Source organism: Aethalodelphis obliquidens, unplaced genomic scaffold, assembly GCF_003676395.1.
Source record: "Aethalodelphis obliquidens isolate GAN/ISIS:26980383/991018 unplaced genomic scaffold, ASM367639v1 scaffold72, whole genome shotgun sequence".
In the NCBI taxonomy this organism is placed as follows: Eukaryota; Metazoa; Chordata; class Mammalia; order Artiodactyla; family Delphinidae; genus Aethalodelphis; species Aethalodelphis obliquidens.
Genome location: NW_020838016.1, coordinates 10,455,290 through 10,476,993, shown reverse-complemented (window position 1 = coordinate 10,476,993; position 21,704 = coordinate 10,455,290). Strand labels below are relative to the sequence as shown.

The 21,704-nt window shown below is 42.5% G+C and overlaps 1 protein-coding gene across 3 annotated transcripts in view; it reads left to right on the top strand.

Annotated features, from left to right (window-relative positions):
- The window catches only part of SLC9A9 (solute carrier family 9 member A9), a 537,427-nt gene that overhangs the window by 421,700 nt on the left and 94,023 nt on the right, over window positions 1-21,704 (top strand). For 2 of the 3 annotated variants that reach the window (XR_003429705.1, XR_003429706.1), the window contains exons 13-14: window positions 3,865-3,913; window positions 16,310-16,497. Coding sequence is in view for 1 of the 3 variants with exons in the window: in XM_027091611.1 (XP_026947412.1) it covers window positions 3,865-3,913; window positions 16,310-16,389 (129 nt within the window). In the remaining 2 variants the exon portion in view is untranslated. The remainder of the gene's footprint in view (window positions 1-3,864; window positions 3,914-16,309; window positions 16,498-21,704) is intronic. The other variant, XM_027091611.1, reaches the window with a different exon arrangement.

Below are 21,704 nucleotides of genomic sequence, written 5' to 3'. Positions count from 1 at the left end.
ATATGGGCATAAAGAGGTTCACATACCTCTTGGAAATCATTATAACAAGTGAGTGTTAGATTTTATGGGGCCAGTGGCGATACTGAAACCTCCAGTAAAGTTCCGAGTAGCCCCATCACACTCTGTTTAAGGAAGCAGGGGGCCAGGTAATATATTTTAGCAAGATTGCTATGAAAAGCAGGCAAAATCATAAGAGAAAGAAGGTGTCATTCTTAGGTGCCTTTCCTTCATAGCACCTCAATTATTATAGCATAGAGAACAAATGTATGGATACCAAGGGGTTAAGGGAGGAAGGGGGGGTGGGAGGAATTGGGAGATTGGGATTGACACATATACACTATTGATACTATGTATAAAGTAGAGATCTAATGAGAACCTACTGTACAGCACAGGGAACTCTACTTAATGCACTTTGGTGACTTGGAAGGAAATCCAAAAGGGAGGGGATATATGTATATGTATGGCTGATTCACTTTGCTGTACAGTAGAAACTAACACAACATTGTAAAGCAACTATACTCCAATAAAAATTAATTTAAAAATAAAACCAAAACAATTATAAGAAACTTTTCAGATTTTTCTAATTAAACGTACCTAACCGTTATGCCCTGTGAGGGCAGGGACCATATCTGCTTTGTTCCCCACCGCTGCCCCAGGAGGGAATAACTCATATGCAGTCTCTCTTTCTTCAAGCCTCTTGAGATGTTTAGTCTGCTCTAGGCAAGAGGGCTGCAGGCCTGGCCCCAGGAGCAGACCCTGAGCTTCCCTGAAACGGCAGGAGGGAGGAGATGTATTCTTGCTCCGAGGAAAACAGCCGATCTCTTGGGCCCCTGAGATGCTTTTCACCGAGTCCCACATAAAACTGAAGCACTTAATCCACTGCTACCGTTCCTCCGCTCCATCTGGCTTCTAGAATAATTGAAACTAGAAATGTCTGCTATGACTGCTGCTGGGGAGAAAGGCCTCAGTGCTGCCTCAAACTTTAAATGTTGGGTTTCTTGTGAAATTTGATTTCTGTTCTCTCTAGTTTTCTAGACAGAGGACTTGGGAAAAAAAAAAAAAAAAAAAGGACCTAAGCAAATGCAGCAGTGGGAACTTCAGGACCCTCAGTTCAATTCACAGCCTGCATGGGTGCCTGTAGCTTCTGGTGTTGGGAAAGGGGTTAGGGCTCAATAATAAAGGCTCCTAGGGGCTCCCAGCATCCGCCAGAGAGCTCAGATCCACCAGAGGCTTGAAGGTGGCCCAGCCCCACGAGAAAGGGGGCCAGGGTGCCTCCAACTGGGACCCCACTATTCATAGAGGTTGGACTCAGGCCACCCATACCCCAAGGTCACTGTCTAGACCCACCTTCAGAGGCTGGGCCTTAACTCCCCTCCATTCTCTCTCCCCAACCCTTTCCTCCTTTCCCTCCCCCTCTCTTCTTGTCTATCCTCCCCCCCTCCCCCCCTTCAACTCTCCCAGTCCTCTCCCTGCTGCCCCTCCTTCCTCCCCCCATCCCTACACTGCCCCCTCCCTCCCTTCTCTCTTCTCTTTCCTTCCCCCTCCTCCTTTCTCCTTCCTGACCCCCTTTCCCCCCCCTCCTCGTCCTGTCCTTCTCTCCCTCCAACTTCAACGAAATAGATCAAATAGTTCTTTCTACTCTAAGAAAATCAAAGGTTAGTCCCCAGCAGAGGCCCTTTCTAGTTACCTGAAGGCCAAAAGGTTCAGCACACAATAAATAGCTGCCCATTTCACCCTCTGGGTTAGAGAAAAGGGGCTATTCATGCCCAGAGGACACTAATTTTTGAAGAATCAGAGGTATTTTAAACAAACCACCTCTCCACCAGTGGCTTTCCTTTTACAGGCTAACACATCTGCAGGCCTGGTAGCTTCTAACCTGCCTCCCCTCCCCACATCCAGGGACCAGAACAAGGGCACTGCAGAAGTGTTTACAGGGGCCGGAGTGGAAGGAAAGACGCTAAAGCTCTAGAAATTGTGACGTTTTCGGGAAAGGCTCTGGCGGAGCCCCAGCCAGGTGGCTGAGGCCCTGAGCTGCACCCCCGTGCCGCCCACCACAGGCAGAGGCCCACCCTCCAGAGCAGAGGAAGTTCAAGCTCCAGGCCCTCACACGCTCCGGCCCTTCCAAGGCCCTGGGAAGAGCCCCAGCATTGTGTTCCCATGGTCCTATGTTTTCGTAAGATTTGCAAAAGGAATATATTTTAACCACTGTTGGGTTTGATCACTGTTTCTTTGTGCTACAGTTTCCCCTCCGTCATGCTTCTCGCCTGGTCAGATGGCTCTGGAGTGGCCCTGGGCAGCCGTGGGGTCCGACCAAGGGGAAGCTGAATTGGGAGCGCATTTAGATTGTATTTAGTGGGATGAGGCTGTGTGGTCTGCAGTCACTTCTGTGCAAGGGCAAGTCACTGCTGGCCAGCCTCCTGCAGCGCCGGCTTACAGGAAGCGTGTCACGAGGCTGGATGGAAGATGAACATGTCCTATGGTGACTGGCTTCACAAGTCTGGGGGTAGTGGAGGAAAAACAAGGCTTCAAATGCACTGAGCCAGAAGCTAGTCTGTGGAAAATTCTTCCAGTCATAAGATGTGTACAATTCAAAGTGGAGGATTCTGTTCTCATTGAGGCCCTGTCAAAACGGAAATTCAGGAATACGTACATTCAGTGATGCAGCGTATACACTGATAAGCGTACTGGGTATTGTTGACGAGAATTGCATGCAGTGAAATTTATCAGAAATCTTGTCTTTTCGGGGTATAAACCTTTAGCAGTACTGCACACAGCAAGCATGTCTGTAAGGAACCATGTTTTAATGCCTCCCAATTATTAATAATTGTGATGACTCTGCTAGAGGAGAGACTACCTTGTCCTCCTATTCTCTCTCTATTTTTTTTTTTTTTTTTGCGGTACGCGGGCCTCTCACCGCCGTGGCCTCTCCCGTTGCGGAGCACAGGCTCCAGATGCGCAGGCTCAGCGGCCATGGCTCACGGGCCCAGCCGCTCCGCGGCATGTGGGATCTTCCCGGACGGGGGCACGAACCCGTGTCCCCTTCATCGGCAGGCGGACTCTCAACCACTGAGCCACCAGGGAAGCCCCCTCCTATACTGTCTTATACAAAATCATTATATCATATAAAGAGAGTAACAAAGTATGCAGGCAAAACTTAGGAGGAAAAGGTTATTTTAGAGGTATGTCAGGCAGTAAATTAATTCGAATATTATGTATTTTATAGATGTTGAGATGTCTGTTGCATTTGCCAATTTTAAAATTATAAAATGTGTTATAATTTATTTTCTCTTTAAAGAGTCACTTTCATCCCTAATTTTGTATTTGTATTTTTGTATTAATTTGCTTAAAGAGAGCCCCCCAAATTGTATAAGTCTCAGGCCCCACAAACCTGGATCCTCCCTACTGCCAGCCTCCATGAGCATCTGGACAAAGGATCTGTTTTTCTTCTGTCCTGGGGAGCCTGCTGCAGCCTGGGCCACCACATTCCCAGAGCAGTTTTGTCAGTGAGTCCTGCAGGAAGAACAGATGGCCTTCCTTCTAGGATCCCTGTTTTGGGGGCCATGGAGGTCTTTTCCTGAGCACTCCTGTCCCAGGTTCTCAGGCTTCTGCTCTTGCTGGGAAAGACAGCAGCAGGGAACAGCTGTGGATGCCCGATCTCACCAGCTGTGCAGAGGCCCAGCTGTACAAGTTCTCCTCTTGCCATAAATCTATTTGAAGTTCTTTCGATTCAGGGAGAGGTAGGAGGGTTTTCTGGTAAACCTTTCGTCTGATTCATATTGTCTTTGGTTCACGTGATCTGACCCAAGAGACTGTGTCATCTCATCTGCAGCAAGGCCCTTACCAGTTCTCTGTTCTCTTTAACAGGGTTGGTGTGGACCCGGATGAGGATCCGAAGGAGCCCTCTTCACACCAGGCAAGTCAAAGAAGCGATGCATAGAGTACAGCGATATAAGATCTTGTGTTCCATAGCCAGGAGGATCGTTCTAAAGGGGGCTGGCCCCGCAGATAAAATAAATCAGATGACTATAAAATACGCAGGCATTCAGGGTGTCGATAACATTTGCATAACCTCTAGAGTGCTTAGAACTAGCATACACTCGTACCTTCTTTGTGGCTGCAGGAAGCCTGGAAACTGCAGTGTATGAGCAAGAGCACAGCTCTTGGAATCAGGCAGCCTGGAGTTCAAATCCCTGCCCAGCAACTTGCTAGCGCCGTCATCTCAGTGAAATGTACTTGCTGCATGTTCGATGCATGTTGGGCACACAACAGATGTGCCTGCTTCTCCTGCATGATTTCTCATTTACCAGGTCCAGGTATACAGAAATAAGAAACATTGAAAATCTGCAAAAGCACAGCCTGAAAATCCTTAGGGAAAATTATTCAGAACAACGTGCTTTCGCCTTGAGTAAGGGAAGTGTAGTCTCCGCAAACTCTGGTCTTGAATCTAACATCAGAGTAAAACCTGTCATTGGCAATTTTGCTTTGGTCATTTTTAACTCAGTACTTAAAGCAAACAATTGTGTAGAAATGTTGCACCTCTTGCTGAAATTGCAGGTGGACGGACATGATAGAATAACATCTTAAATAAGCGGTGCTGCTTAATGAATTGTGTCCTGATCATATCTGGATCTGAAGAGGGTCCTTCTCTCTTTTATTTCGTGGGTTTTTTTCCTACAGTCCCATCAGTGAGGCACAGCTGGTTAGTGCCGCCAGGCAAGATGCTGCTGCTTTCCTGGTTCACGTAAAGAGGGAAGGCTCCTATGCTCTACACAAAGGGCTGGAAAATGAAGTTGGCAATGATCCTGGCTCATATGTACTTTGAATTTTTCTGTCACGTGTGTTCCAAGCCCATGCTGGTGCTGTTTTCACAGACTTTATTGCCCAGGAAAGACACTTAACGGCAGGACTGAGCCCAGCAGGGTGTCAGCATACTGGGATTAGGGCCAGAGTGGTGACCTTCGAAAGGGGATCAAAGCCCGTCCATCTCCTTACACTGGTGGGCTGTAATGAGTCCTTAGGAAGGGCTGGTACAGATGTTCACAGAGCATTTTATCTCATATAGATCAACTAATCCATTCTTCTACTTTCACGTAGAACTTTTATCTAAATTTTGTCCTTCTCATATCTTTTTCTTTAAAAGAAAAGTGATAGAATAAGAAAATTCATCAAAGAAAATTCTTCATCTTCCTCTAACTGCCTAATATTTCACAATTACATATAATTATTGGTAAGGTTACCTGCTAGCTTAACTTTTTTCTTTTGTAATTTAAATGTACTTTATTTTAGCTCATTCATACCATTGTCAATTTAGTAATTACTCTTACCTGAAGATACTTAAACCAGTAGAAAGTATTTTTGTTGTTGTTGTTATTAGAGAAATGAGATAGTACAACATAGTACAGTGAAAACTACGTGGTATTTGGATCTTGGGCAAGTTTTTTACGTCTTTGAATCGCAATTTTCCTAACTGTAAAACGTGCATGATAATAATGTCTACTTCTCCAGGTTGTTAGAATTATATTTATGAAAACTACCTAACTTAATCAATTTCATTAAAACCATCTTATCTCATGAAGGATTTGATGAAGCAGCTTACACCACCACATATGATAAAATAATAGTAAAATATTTCTTAAGAACTTTAAAACTCAGTTAAAAAAAATTAATGAAAGCAGAAACAAAACCAGAGGAGTAAAAAGAATCATGAGTAAGCAGATCATAAGGTCCTGTGTACTTGCTAAAGTTGAACCACAAGTAAGCTTTCTGGTAACCAAAGGGGGGGAAAGGAAATGATAACCAATAATATACTAAATTACTATAATTAGAGGGGAAAATTATACTCTGTCCTCAAGCTGTACAGAAGTTCACAGGCCACAATTCCTCGCTTGGGGCTTCCTGTAGAGGACACATAAAGAGTTATCTAACTAACCCTGGTATAATTTACATGGTTCCTACTGATCTTCTGCCGCTATTGTTTTTTAAAAGTGTCCTGGAAGTGTTCTTATTCATGACGGTTGACTACCGAGGTAACTACGTTTCAGAAAAAGACTTTTTCAACCCTTGGAATAATTCTTATGTTCAATGTCAAGTACAGGAAATGGTGGGCTCAGGCCAGAAGTAACAAACCACAGCGTCCATGCAGCTGCCACTTGACCTGGACAGAGGGGGTTTTTTGGTACTTTCCAAACTATGTGTCAAGAACCTGTCAGCCCTCATTTTGCCTGACAACTCTTCGCTTATTATCAACACCTGTTGCTCTGACTAAAGACCAGAAACCTAATTCTTAGGTGGATTGCATTTTTCCACTCAGCTTGCACTTACTAAATTGGTCTTGCATTAACAAATAGGATATCTTTGCACTGGTCAACTTCTGAAAAAAAGACCTTACCCTTACTTGCCCAAAGCTAAAACTTTCAGATAATTGTGGCAATTACTGATCATATACTCTCAAAATCAATAATAAGCATATGTAATGACATATACTTTTTTTTTTGCGGTATGCGGGCCTCTCACTGTTGTGGCCTCTCCCATTGCGGAGCACAGGCTCCGGACGCGCAGGCTCAGCGGCCATGGCTCACGGGCCCAGCCGCTCCGCGGCATGTGGGATCTTCCCGGACCGGGGCACGAACCCGTGTCCCCTGCATCGGCAGGCGGACTCTCAACCATTGCGCCACCAGGGAAACCCGACATGTACATATTTTTGAAGGAATTTCCTTTTTCTCTGTTTCTGGAGAGTAAAATAACCTTTGGGAAATATGAACTTGTGGCTGTGACTAACCAGCAATGTCACAATTTTCCTTTTTGCCTTGTAGTACCTTGAAAGTGTGAATGGTGTTACACTCTTACTCATACCAGACCCAGAAGCTTTAAAAAGAATGTTCCACAAGCAAGTATTAAACTTTAAATATATAGTCTATGCAAATGTGCCACTTTGAGAAATGGAAGGTATCGCAGTTGTGATTTTATGTCTCTTAAATGTTAAAAAAAAAAAAAGCCCTCAGACAAAATTCCACCACCCCACCCTCGCCCCAACAAGAAGTTGTCCTTGTAATTGATTCTGTGTCCTTGGCCACCCAGCATTACAAAGGTGAGACGTACTGGAGCGCCACGCCCCCCTTAATCTTTCAATAGAAAATTCCCGCTACCCAAGAAGGGCTGCCACGATTGCTTCTCTTCTTCCCTTCTTGCCCTTTTTCATGATCATCCTAATATTTGTGGAGTACTGACTCTTGTTATTAATACTGTTCTAAGCACTTTATCTGTGTTAACTCATTTATCTTCCAAGATAAACCTATGAGTGGGTACTGTTATTATGCTTCTATTTTAAATAAGGAAACTGTATACAGAGAAGTTAAATAACGTACCAAAGGACACATAGTGAAATTCAAACCCAGAATCTGGTTCTAGAACTTCCACTCTTAATTGGTGTGCGTGCGTCTATTCGTTCATTCATTTATTCATTCATACAACCCACCCGTGTCAGGCACGAATCTAAGTGTGAGGAAGATGCAGCAGTTACCAATTCAAAGTCTTCACCCTCACAGAGCTTACGCTCTAATGGGGGACACTGGGAACAAAAAGGTAAACAGCTACATACTATATGTTTAGAGAATGGGAACGGTAGAGCAGGTACAAGGATGGAGAACAATGGAGGAGAGACTATGGCTGGCCAGGGCAGGCCTCTCTGAAGAAGTGGCATTTGATCAGAGTCCTGAACGATGTGCAGAAGTGAGATGTGTATGTGGGCTCTGGGGGGAAACAGTCCAGCCAGAGGGAACTGCAAGGATGAAGGCCCTGGCCTCACAGCGGGTTATGGTGTGCTCCACGCGCAGCAAGAAGGCCAGTGTGGCTGGATCCCAGTGGGCAAGGTGGGAGCCAGTGCAGGTGGATTCGGAGAGACCGAGAGAGGCCAGATCACCGGCCACGGTGGTGATTTTGATTTCATTCTATGTGTGATGGCAGCAAAAACTTGCAGGTTTGGAACTTAAAAGTAATGGAATCAACTTTTTTAAAAACTCATTTTTCTTCCATTTCCGACTCTGCCAACTGTTACAGTGAGGCTAATTTTCATCTTTTCTAACATAATTTTATTTTGAACACTATGCTGACTTCTCTATATGCTCTCTTAATGCTAACTTCCACGTTTATTTTTGCTTCGAGAAGTCCCTTCGTTGAATTCTGGTTTTGGTTGTCATTTATGCTTGTGTGTAACCTGGGTGGATAAGTTCTGGTCACCACAGCTCAAGAAAGTCAAAGCAGAGCTGAGACAGGTCCAGAGAGGGGCAGCTTCAATGAGCAGAGAGAGATTAAAAGAATTACGATTTCTCCAGCAGAACGACTACCACTAAGAAGGGATACAACAAAGTGTCTGTAAAAATATGGAGGGTATGAGTCAGGTGAACAAAGACTTGTTTGCCAAATCCCAGAAAACCGTAACTTAAAACACCCTTAAAACTGAAAGAGCTCATTTGGAGAAGAATAAAAGTATGTGTTCTTCTGCACAATTGATACTTAAATGCTGGAAATATAAGTAGGTTCAAGAGGGAAAGAGATTAGCAGATGGTAGGGTCATCTAGTCATGAAATAAAATTTAATTTTGCCTTGTGAATATTTTCTAGATATTGCTAACAAACCTATAGAAAACGGAATAAAGATTCCCACGTATATGTTCCTCGGATCTAACAATTATCAATATTTTTCCATACTATGTCCCCATGCTGTTGGAGCTGGCCTCACAGAATATAAATTCCATGCTATACCAACAAATATTTCAGGAATAGAACAGTAAGCTCTAAAACTGACCTGACCCAGATGAAGGTTTTTTTTATGTTATTGTAACTAACAGTACTTTGAGAAAAACAAAATGACTATTTCAGAGCAAGTATCTTGGGTTTTCCCTTGGCCAACACTGAATTTATTTTGGTTTTACTTATGGCTTATACACCCAAAAGTATACACCCTCCCCACTACATTTTTACTGCTTAAGACTAAATTCTATATATATATATATATATATATATATATATATATATATATATATATATATAGAATAGAATATAGAATCTATATTTACAGATTCTATAATTACATGCTCTAGAAAACAGAAATAATGAGGAAGAGGAAGTGCAGGAAGATGATAGCCTCAATTTAGCAATTAGGCGCCGTATGTAAAATCACATTTAATCTTTACCTTGACCAATCGAGACACATATTATAAACCCCATTTTATAAATGATGAAATTGAAGTTCAAAGAATTAAAGTAACTTTCCCAAGACAACAACAACAACAAAATTCCAGCCGCTTCAATAACACCCAATCTCCAATTTGTAGTTCTTCAACTCAGTGAGACTGTTGCTCTCAGCTTGAATTGTTCTCTGCTTGGACTCTAGCTCCTTGTACTACAGTTGGGAAAGGGCAGAAAGAAAAGAGAATATAGGGCTTACCTCATTTGTCCTTTGCTGCCTGTTGCCCAATATTTGAATTCTATCATGTATTTATGATACCAGTTATTCTTACCAGCCATTATGTATTTTGCAAGTAGTTTTGTAGGGGGAAACATTGTTTTGTTTTCAGACAAAAATATAATACTGTATACTCAAATCACAGGCCTAAATGTAGAACCCTTATCTTTGCTATGGTGTTTGTGGTTTGGGGCAGTGTCACTGGGAAACAGCATGAGCTAGGATCTTCTTGTTCCAAGGTGCATTTTCTACTCCAGTGCCTTTTACATCTAGAATTTATAATTCCAATATGTAATTGTATCAGCCTTCTATTGCTGCTGAACAAATTATCCCAAAACTTAGTGGCTTAAAATAACAAACGTTTATTATCTCACAGTTTCTAAGTGTCAGGAATTTGAAAGCAAATTAGCTGAGTGTTTCTGGCTCAGGGTCTCTCATGACGTTGCAGACAGGATGTCAGCCAGAGCTAGTCATCTGAAGGCTTCACTGGGTCTGAAAGGTTCACTTCCATGTTGGCAGGAGGCCTCAGTGCCTTGCTGACTATTGGCAGGGAGACTCGGATGCTTACCACATGGATCTCTCCATAGAGTGGCTTGGGTCCTCACAGTATGGTAACTAACTTCCCTCAAGTGGTTCAGAAAGGAGGAAACCACAATGTTTTTTTATGACCTAGCCTTGTATATCACCATCCCTTCTGCTCCATTCCATTGATTAAAAATGAGTCATTATGTATTGTCCACACTCAATAGGAAGGGAAATTAGTCTCCATCTTTTAAAGGGACAAGTACCAAAGAATTTGTGAATATACATTTTTTTTTTTTTTTTTGCGGTACGCGGGCCTCTCACTGTTGTGGCCTCTCCCATTGCGGAGCACAGGCTCCGGACGTGCAGGCTCAGAGGCCATGGCTCACGGGTCCAGCCTCTCCGCGGCATGTGGGATCCTCCCAGACCAGGGCACGAACCCGTGTCCCCTGCATCGGCAGGCGGACTCTCAACCACTGCGCCACCAGGGAAGCCCCGAATATACATTTTTAAATCACCAAAATATTATATTTACCTGAACCAAACAATTTATTTTTCCCTGGATTAACTTGAATCTCTCGTACAGACAAAGTTATTTGAAGCAGACCTTTTTTTTTTTTTTTTTGGTAGCTAAACCATGAGTTTAGCCCATCTGGTAGTGTATCTGTGATGTCTACGTTTCCTCGTGGCATTTTTACCCATCCTTATCTAGTTGTTTCCTTCATTCTTTCTCCCTAAGCATGTATTTTGTGACTATACCTTCTTGGGAACGTTTATGAATTTATCATCGTGTGAGGAAGGTGAAAATATTTGTATAAAATACTCTCTATGTGGAGGCTAAGAGTTAATTTTACCTTTTAAGACATAAATTTGAAAAAAATTTCCTATTGACTCTCAATTGTGTCATGTCCCCCTTCTTGAGAATCTAGAAATCGTTCTCTTTAGGGACAGAGAATCCAGTCTTCTCCTTGGTAATCAGAAAATCAAGGCAATAAACTTGAAATTATTACATGAATACATTCCACACTGGGAGGTGGCAGGGCAAAAGTACTGCTGTCAAATCCCATTCACACTGACTACTTGAAAAAGTGCTCTGGAACCCATAAGGAACTCTACAGATTTGTTATGATAATTATCTGTCTTTGTCATCATTCTGTACAACCTCGACTGACATTAGTATTGAATATGAAATCTTAGAAATAGGAAAATCTTCTCTCTCTTAATCCATTGAATCCCTGTGAAGTGAGAAGCAATCCCATATGACTAGCCCAGAGCAGAGTTCCTCCGGTTCACTTAGCAAAGACCCCTCCTTTGAATATTGATAGAGGAATGTATTTACATTTGCTTAGTTCTTTTTCGTTAAGGTTAATACAGCAAACAATTCCCTCTTGCTTCAGTGTCTGTTTTTTAAAGATTTCTGGCCAGAGCCTTTGTTTTCTTTCAGGGATCCAAATAAGCATAAAACAAAGAGTACCTTCCTAATTTTCCTGTTGCTCCCTCTCTAGGGTGGTGCTAGAGGGGTCACTTAAAAGACAACTATTGGGCTTCCCTGGTGGGTAGGATTGAGGAATCTCAGCTGGTAAATGACAATGTCTTCTCATCAGACACCTCCCACCTGGGAAAAGAAGCCAAAGATACAATGTTTTCTTTGAATACTCAGGAAAGTTAAGGAAAACCCAAGAACTCTTTCTCAAGGAAGTTAATAAGTTCATACATCATTCTGGGTCCTTAGCCCATACTAGTCTGTGATGTCACCAGCCCATAACACCACTCTTAATCAAAATCTCCCTACTGGGCTTCCCTGGTGGCGCAGTGGTTGAGAGTCCACCTGCCGATGCAGGGGACACAGGTTCGTGCCCAGGTCCGGGAAGATCCCACATGCCGCGGAGCGGCTGGGCCCGTGAGCCATGGCCTCTGAGCCTGCGCGTCCGGAGCCTGTGCTCCGCAACGGGAGAGACCACAACAGTGAGAGGCCCGCGTACCGCAAAAAAAAAAAAAAGACAACTACTCACTCCTTATCGTGCTCAGCCACTTCCCAACCTCTGATCTATTCCCTTGTTTAGGGAGAAAAAGGAAAGATATCAAATGCCCCAGTCATTTTTACATTTTCCCAGAACTGGAGGATAATAAAGGAAACAGAAATTACACATATATCAAACACTCTGCTTCTTAGAAGTAGCAAATAAAAGCTAACATTCAATGCCCTTGGATCTCCAGTTCCCATTTACAGCTGTGAAACATGAGGCTCAGATCTGGAGAGTGTATCATTATTATTAAATGGTAGACAGTAGAGAGTCAGAACTCAAATCTTGGTCTTCAGTTTCTGGATCCTCTGCTTGTTCCAACATGGATGCCACTGCCCCTCTGGCATCAAAGAACTCAAAAAAAGAAGACATATTGCTAGCAATAAAGAGACTATCACCAAGTTCCAGATTCTTCTTCTGATGACTGCTTATATCCATTGTCCTTGGGTGTGATCTGATCACTGCTTCAGAATAATCCAGGTAAATTGATGCTACCTGCTGTCCTCTGCCCATCTGGGCCCTCCCAGGGGCTTGCCCTCTGTGCTGCCTCATCGGATACCTTCCCTGTTCCAGGGTGACTGCAAAGGCTGGCCTTCCCTTGGCACATTTATCCTCAGCCGTCAGTGAACAAGCAGAGCACACAGTGGACTAACTCATTTATTTCTACTCATTTATTGATGGCCTTTCATAACCCAGTTATTAAGTCATCAATAACTTCAGAGAAATAAATGAATGGATCCAGAATTGGGCCAACAGATATTTAAGACAAACACTGAACATTTTATCTCAGATCAGCAGAAAAGTCAATGCTGGGTCATCCATGGTATTTCCCTTACCTGGAAAAACATTTTCTATCTTTCATTCTAATTGGAACCCAGTTTATTTCTCTACAAAGCAGTAAAATGAATAACATCTCCAGTATCCCAAGTAAATTAAAGTTTGAAAAATAGATTACAAGTGTTAACATTTTTTCCAAAATGCTACCTAGTATGTGTTGCTCTCATCAGCTGGCAAAAAATAACCTTGGAAGATTTCCCAGAAATAGAGTATAAGCTCTTTCAGGAGTGCCTGTACGTTCTGATATATTCCCCTCAGGAAATAAAATAAAAAGGAGAGGAAAAAGGGAGTAAAAGGCAGGGAGGCTTTTCCAAGATGTTCAGAAATCCCTGAAACCAGTATTTAGGAGTCTAGAGAAATTTCTAACACTGAAGTTAAGTTTCTTCAGGGACACTTTCCAACCCATCAGCGTTCACCCAGCTGAGAGGAGCCATGCATTTTCATTACGTTTGGGGAGATATATAGCTGCTGCATCTCAACCTTCAGTATCCCGACCTCATCTATTCAGATACCCATTTGCCCTAGTTTGCTCTCCACTTACACCCACCTAGATGACAGGAATCAAGGCTGCTGCTGAGAGGCCACAACTGTGCTTGGAAACCTCTCTGTGTGCCAGTTGCCTCAGTTTCCTCATCTGTAAAATAGGAATAATAATATATGAAAAGCACTTAGAACAGTGCCTGGCACATGGCATCTATTCAAGGAGTGCCAGCCGTTATTGTTGTTGTTGTCATTAATGAAAAAACAGTATTTTCCATACGATTAGGACCTCAGAGACCAGCCAATCCAATTTCCACAATTCATTTTACAGGCGAGGAGACTGCAGCCCAATAGCCTATCATATGGTGTGCTTTCCGAAGTTCAAAGGCTGAGTGAGATACCAGCAGAAAGAACAGCACCTTTGGAGTCCTTTAGTCCTACGTTCAAATTCCAGCTCTATAGCTTGCTAGCTATGTGACTTTGGACTCAGCTCTTCCCTTCTCTGGGCCTCTCTAGGTCCTCACCTGTAAAATAGGTATAATGCAACCTACCTTGAGGGTTTGTTGTGAAAATTGAAAAACAATGACTGAAAAAGTTAGTGACTGGATAATGTGACCAGCGCCTTGCCTAGGAATGAATGAGCATTCCACAGCTGGAGAATATTATTACAAATGTCATTCAGCCGGGCTGCTGTGGAGTGGGTGCTAGAATCCTGGGCCCCTGACTGCCAGCCAAGCTCAACACTACACAGCCCACCTTAACTTAGAAACAAACAACCAAACAAAAGAACAGGAATTTGCTTACACTCCTTTCTATTAATTTTCTTCAGTGACTATCTTGTCATCAATAGATATTGTCAGCTATCAAAATTACCTGTGCCTCTGGATGGATAAAATGTATAACTCCTTATTGTTCTTAAGGAAAGAAAAAAGAAAAGAAGAGAAAAGAAAAGAGAGAGAGAACTCCCCAGGGCTAGCCCAGAGCGTTACTACCTAGTTTAGTTCAGGGATAACAGTTTTACTCTGCCAGCTGAGCCCCAACGTGCTGACCTGTTTGAGAGACAGTGATTCAGAAACGACTTGCAAATGTTGCAAGATGATGAAGAAAACACTAAGTATAGCAGTGACTTTGCAAATCTGACACCTTTCTTGGGGTAGAAATAGCTAGAGAAAGGTTCAGGGACAGATGGAAATTGAACTGGACACCTTGGTTTCCCTTTTGTGGAAATGCCATGGGTACATTCTAGCTCTAGATAACAGGGCATGGCACTCTGGGTCTATCAGAAAACAGATCTATGAAACTCTGACATCATCCATGAAAATATCATAGATGTCCCACTGTGGGACTTGGGAATGGGACATGTGGTCCATGACCAGGTAAGTTTGAGAAAGGCTTCCCTCTCAAAGATTTACAATGCTCATTTACAAATGAAAGATTCCAAAAATTTCTGAATGTAACAAACCTGGTTAACACTCTCAAACCCATCCTTTCCTGAACGATCGGCACAGAATTTCCATCAACATCACGTAGAACAGTGGCATACTTAGGAACGCCTTTTAGGAAACTGTTCAGTGTTGGAAATCAGAGGTCTTAAAACAACCAATGAGAAAGGCTGCCAGTTTGGGTTTTCATTTTATTGTGGAGTGTCTGCTTCAACCATTTTAGACAAAGGATAAGTGGCGGCCTAGAAAGGGAGGGACCACACTTAGCATCCTTGTGTTCCCCTTCTGTTTGTGGGGCATGGACCTGCAGCGTCTGCTTCTACATGTGTTTCAGAGAGCAGAGTACAGCCTTTTGTGTTAAGTTATTTATCATTACCCATCAGTGGAACTGTCTGGAAAGGGGCAAAAAAGTAAATAAAGTAAAGTAAATCACCTTGGTTTCAACTAAGGGCTAGCTTTGGAGCAGCCAGTGGTTTCTCACTGTCTTCCATGCCTCATGATTTCTTGAGAATGTTCACATTATTACTGGACTGTGAACTCCTGATACAATTTGGGCATGGAAACCGAGGGCCCAAACAAAGCAATGAAGTCCACGTTAAGATATAAATGCTTTTAATGATGAAGATAATTACAACTGATTGAAGTCTGGAATTCTCTTAATATGCAAAATGAGATACACAAAAGAGGTAAAAATGTCCCGGAATCTCCTTCATACCACATTGCAATGTCCATTATCATCTCTCTAAAGTTCACAAAAATTTTTCACCTTTTTCTCACATTTTCATCCTCTACTGTTACATAAACACCTATCAAATGCTTTCTCTTTTGTCCTTTTCTTCCTCCTTCCCACTGTGGTCCTTTGAGGAAAAAAAAAAAAAGAGTGAGTGAGCATGGGGTTGGGGGAGACAAACACATTCATTCAGTTATTAAATTATTACAGGCTTCTTAACCGGAATATCTATTTCAAAACTTAAGAATCGAAGGGGGAAGATATCAAAAATTAACCATAGGCTTTGGTAGTGATCTATCAAAAATAAAATGAATGAAAACTAGTTTAACAATTATTAGACTGTTATCCCTTTAGTCTTGACCTTTTGGTAAATCGTAAATAAATACCATCCAAATCTGACAGAAATAACTGCAAAATCCCCACAACAGCAATCTGACAGAAATATCATGTTCACTGGTGTCAACAAAGTGGCATTTCTTAGCTGTTTAATAAAATAGGAATTATGAAAAAAAGTAAACGTTGAATTATGCCACAAGAACCTCACCCATATGGCAAGATCCGTGAGCTAATCTGCTTGGCAGCAGGTTCAACATTTAGATGAAAATACCTGTATCTGGAAAGATTTTTTAAAAGTGGTTAAGTTTAATTTAGCTTGACGCATATTCTTATAGTTAAAATATATTAATATTATATACATGTATTAATACATTATTAATGTATTAATAATTAATCCTATGTATTAATGTTGATATTATACCTCAATATTTATAGTGATCATTTATCCAATGCCTTTTTCTGTTGTCACTCGCTAGGAAGCAAACAACTCTGGCAAAAGCACGACGAAAACAGAGACTGCCTGGCTCTTCAGAATGTGGTACAGCTTTGACCACAAGTATCCTTTGATAATGATAATCTCCCAGGTCCTGCTACATGGCAGACACTGACTTCGAGCACTTAATCATTGAGGTCTGCGCTGCTGCTCTTCAAGAAACGCAGAAAGGTAAAGCGAATTCACGAGCAAATTTAGCCAAAAGAATGATTTCAAAACATAAAAAGCTGTGTAGTCCATACTTAAGTGTTGCAAAGAGCTAAAGTGAAATCTCTCAGAGGCAAATGAATCTGGTGTGCTTGTGGCAATCTACTATTTCCTAATGCCCTATGATAAAATCATAGAGTCCTGAAAAACTGATCTATTTTACTAATTTTACTGTTCATCCCTTTGTAAAAATCTTACTTCTGGTGGAGTCGGCTAGGGTGACAAAGCTCCTTCACCCTTCTGCCAGGAACACATTTGTCTGTTTTTGTTTCATGCTGTAAAAAATGAAGGGGGAGGGGGGAGGGAGGATGAATAGTCCAAGGAGAAGAATAAGTCCGGTCATCACATTGTGAAATAATACTACTTTGTTTTCCAGGAAACACTTGAGTAAGCTTTTTCTAGTGACGGGCAATTTTAAAATTCTAGCAATCAGTGTAAACAGAGTGGTTCAGATACACCTTGCCATGCGACTCACAGAGCTGAGAAGTCAGGCCTGAAGGGCTTTGCCATTGTGAGTTGCAGTAAGCGGTCCACCTCTAATCCCAGGCAAAAGCGCCACAGAAGAAAGGAAAGAACTGTGCTGAAAATTGAATGTGTTGGGTCTTTGTAGTTAGTTTTCCACAGTCACAAATCCCTCTCCTTTCAGGGAGAAAATGTCAGTCACTGGGCGATTTTAAAGCAGCTCAGCAATGATTAAAGCCACAACAGATCAGAGGGAAAGGAAGAAGAATTAAGAACAGGGGAAAGAAATTCAAAGAATAAGATGAAGAGGAGGTAAAAATGGAAAGGGGAGAAGAAGCAAGAGAAATACAGGAAATTCACAGCAGGAAGGAAAGGAAAGCAAATTCGAGGAATGACTGTAGAAAAAAAAAATTAGTAAGAGTGAAGTGAAGACAAGCCCATTGAAGATTGCAGAGATAAGCAAAAGTAAAACAAGGTTAAAATTAGAAAGCAATTCTGAAATAGTAGAACATTCCAAGAATTATGAAATGAGATGTGGAAGGTAGAGGCTTTTTGAGGCTACAGTTTTGCTTTTCCATACTTCTGTTATCTATGGGCAAATACCTTGCCTCACTCAATCTTGCGCTTTCATGGACAGTGTAGGTTGCCACCACCCTAAAAGTGGTCCATCTTGGCCATTGCCTGCCTCTTGGAGGTTCTGGTACCTCACTAACCAGTCACTGGTCTCTCTGAGGGAAGCCAGTTCTTAGCAGGTTACGCTGGTTTGTGTTCCAGTTTGTTTCTCTTCTGGAAACACAATTTTCTCCTGCCATTGCTTAAAGTATCTGATAACCAAATTTGTAGGAAGTTATAAAAATGTGGCTAAAGAGTACATATAAAGGCTGCTTGGTTATGACAAGATGTACAGTAAGAAAGTGTCTTTTGGGGTTCCAGGACCCGATTTCCAACTTGTGGAAGGGGGGCTTCCCCACCCATCCAAGCAATGCGCCAGGTCAGTGTCCTACAACTCAACTCAATTCTGACACTATGTCCCTGGAGACAGGGTCAGAGCTCACAGGTAAGGGCTCAGTCCCACAAGGCTGCCCCTACCACCACCACAAGCCCAGGTTGTTACCTATGCTTCTGATCTATTGGCTACATGTTGGAGGTTCCCGTGACCTTCTCCTTGGGTTTGATTGATTTGCTAGAAGACCTCATTACTTACTAGATCATTGGTTTATTATAAAAGGATATAACTCAGGAACAGCCAGATGGAGGAGGTGCATAGGGCAAGGTACGGGGAAAGGACATGGAGCTTCCATGCCCTCTCTGAGTGCACCACTCTCCTCGAATCTCCACCTGTTCACCAACCTGGAAATTCTCCTAAACTCCATCCTTTTGGGGTTTTATGGAGGCTTCATTGCATAGGCACAACTGATGAATAATTAACCATTGGTGATTGACCTCCATCTCCAGCCCCTCTCCTCTTCCCCAGAGGTGGTGAGGGTGAGAACTGAAAGTTCCAACCCTCTAATCTAATGGTGGGTTCTCCTGGCACCTAGCACCCAACCTTAGTTAGGGTCCGAACGTCATCATTAACATAACAGAAGGATGCCTTTTTGCTTTCATCACTTAGGAAATTCAAGGGTTTTAAGAGCTCTCTGCCAAAACTGGGGATGAAGACCAAATTTCTATTTCTTATTATAAATCACAATATCACAAAATGGCAAATCAGAAATTAGATAAAAGATGTTTTTGTTCAAATTCTGACAGTGTTGTAAGGAACGCTTTGCATTGCATTGCAAAATGGAAAAGATAACTTGGAGACAAGAAAATGTAAGTAGGAACCCACCCAAATTTTTAGCTTAGAGCAGTGACACTAAATTCAGATGATGTCATAGTTTTTGTCTCACATTTCACCGGGGGGTTATTTCCATATGATTATGGACAAACTAGCAAAAAATGAAAGCAGACTTACACTCTCAGTAATATCTCTTCTCATGGTAATTTGTCCTCCTGTGCATTCATCCTAGAAATTGTGGGGCTACCATCACTGCATAAATATATTTTCACTTAGACAACAGAGTTTTTATATCCTAGTTATGCTCTGAATTCATACCCAGAGTGTAGCAAACCAACCAGTTTCCACTCTGTAAACTCTTGATTTATCCATATTTTTAGAGAAAAATTATCCCCTTGGCATTTACCGTCATCCTGTTGGCCACCTAGAACCCAGGCGATGTACCCCATGGACCTCATGGGTAGACTATGCCAGCTGCTGTCAATGTAGGGATGATCCCCCCAACTCCGGGGTCAGATTGCCTGGCTGAGGCCAAAAAGAAAGTGTGAGGCTGAAAGAAATGGATTATGCAGTTTGGAGCTGTTCAAGTTTCATTTTAGTAAAATTGCATCATGCAAATGAGGCATCATAAAGAATTACCGACAAAAGAAAAAGAAGACTAAATGAGCCTTCATATGCACCTTTGTAAGTCAGGATTCTCCAGAGAAACAGACACAGAACCAGTCAGGAGTACACACACACACGCACGCACACACACACACACACACACACACACGCATACATACATATACATATAATACACATACACATAGGTTTACTTCAAGGGATTGGCTTATGTGTTTGTGAAGGTGGCAAGTTCAGAATGTGCAGAGCAGGCTCTCAGTCTAGAAACTCTCCAGTAGGAGCTGAGATGCTGCAATCTTAAGACAAAACTTCTTCTTCCTCAGGGAAGCCTCAGTTTTGCTCTTAAGTCCACTCAACTGATCAGATGAGGCCCACCCACCTTATTGAGGATCATCTCTTTAAAGTCAACTGACTGTAGATGCTAACCACACCTAGAAAATACCTTCACAGCAACACCTAGATTAGGGTCTGATTGAATAACGAGGTAGCCTAGTCAAGTAAACATGTAAAACTAAGTGTCACAGTGCTCAATTCACATTGAACTTATGCCCAATATTCAGACCCAAGGATACAAAGATGCTCTTAACTCACCATCGGTATCAATAAAACAAGTCACTATGGCTCATATAGTCTTGTTTTCTTTTTTCATAGCATAATTAATACATATGCATTCCCATAAAAATTTCCCAAAACCTACAGAAAAATAAAAATAATAAAAATTAACATTCCATAAGGATGAACCATGGCCAAGTACTGTGTTGAGTGCTTTACGTTATAATTTCACGTCACCTCCACAGCTCTGTAAGAGAGTGGCTCCAAGGGTAGAGTACCACACAAATGGACTGCTGATTGTCTAGGCCTCTGTCAAAACAGCCTGTGCGGGCTGCCCTGGCGGCGCAGTGGTTAAGAATCCGCCTGCCAAGGCAGGGGACACGGGTTCGAGCCCTGGTCCGGGAAAATCCCACATGCCGCAGAACAACTAAGCCTGTGTGCCACAACTACTGAGCCTGCGCTCTAGAGCCCGTGCTCAGCAACAAGAGAAGCCACTGCCATGAGAAGCCCACGCACCGCAACAAGTACAAATAAATAAGCCGGAAGCCTATGGTGCCAAAATTGACGATTAGTTAAGATTTCACTATGATTCCCTGTGGGCAGCAATTCTGAGTCTTGCGGTGCAAAGCAGAAATTGAGAAGGGGGCTATGAGAAAGGGAACCATGTTACTGAGCACCAGTGCTTTGCCATCGAGAACATTCTTTCATTTAATCCTAATAACCACCCTTTTGGTTTCATTCTCACAAAGACTCTCTTTGAGATGGAAGAAACAAAGTCTCCAAGAACTTAAATAACTTTCTTAGGTTTCCATAGCTAGTGTCAATTCCATGATCCAAGCCCCGATCTGTCAAAATCTAAATTAGGGACTTACCCGGCAGTCCAGCGGTTAGGACCCTGCGCTCCCACTGCGGGAGGCTTGGATTCGATCCCTGGTCAGGGAGCTAAGATCCCACATGCTGCACGATGCGGCCAAAAATTAAATAAATAAATAGACTTTGAAACACTTCAAAACAAAGACCATAATGACAAAGAAAGGCATTACATAACGATAAAATCCATAAATATACTTAAATGAACGCTCTCACTGACCGCTCTATGTCCATGATAGCTCTTATCTACACATATACCCCACTTCCATACGTCCAGAATGTCACTCTTAAAGCAATGACTGTTATGACTGCTTACATTATGTCATACAGAGTTCACATCCCAAGCAGCTGTTGAAGATATAGGAGGTGATAAGGTTAGGGGTCCTGGTCGGTCACCCTAAGAACACCACCATAAAGGAGTCTCCAAGTTTCTGAATCACGTTCTCAACTTTTCAAAGGCAGAAAGTTCAATATGCCAAAGACTCCGAGAATGGCTTCGTTTCATAGAAACGGATGGACTCTAGCCAAGCTCAAGGAGGCACAAGTAGAAACCAGACATCAAATTCCTAAATCATCATATGTGTCCTCATGGGGAGGGATATTCTCTCCCAGCCCTTAGAAGCGTCAAGTCGCAGTCTGGTCCCCAATGTCCCTCTGGCCCCTTCTCTCCCTGTTGCTCGCTGGCTCACCCTGCTTCAGCACCCCGGCCTTCCTGAGAGACACGAAGCACATTCCTGCTTCAGGGCCTTCGCACTGTTTCCTCTTCCCCCTGCTTGGGATGCTCTTCTCTCAGACATTCGCAGGTCTCCCTCCTTCACCTTTCATCCAACTTGGCAGTGAGACTTTCCTGGCTCCATATATATATATATATATATATATATAT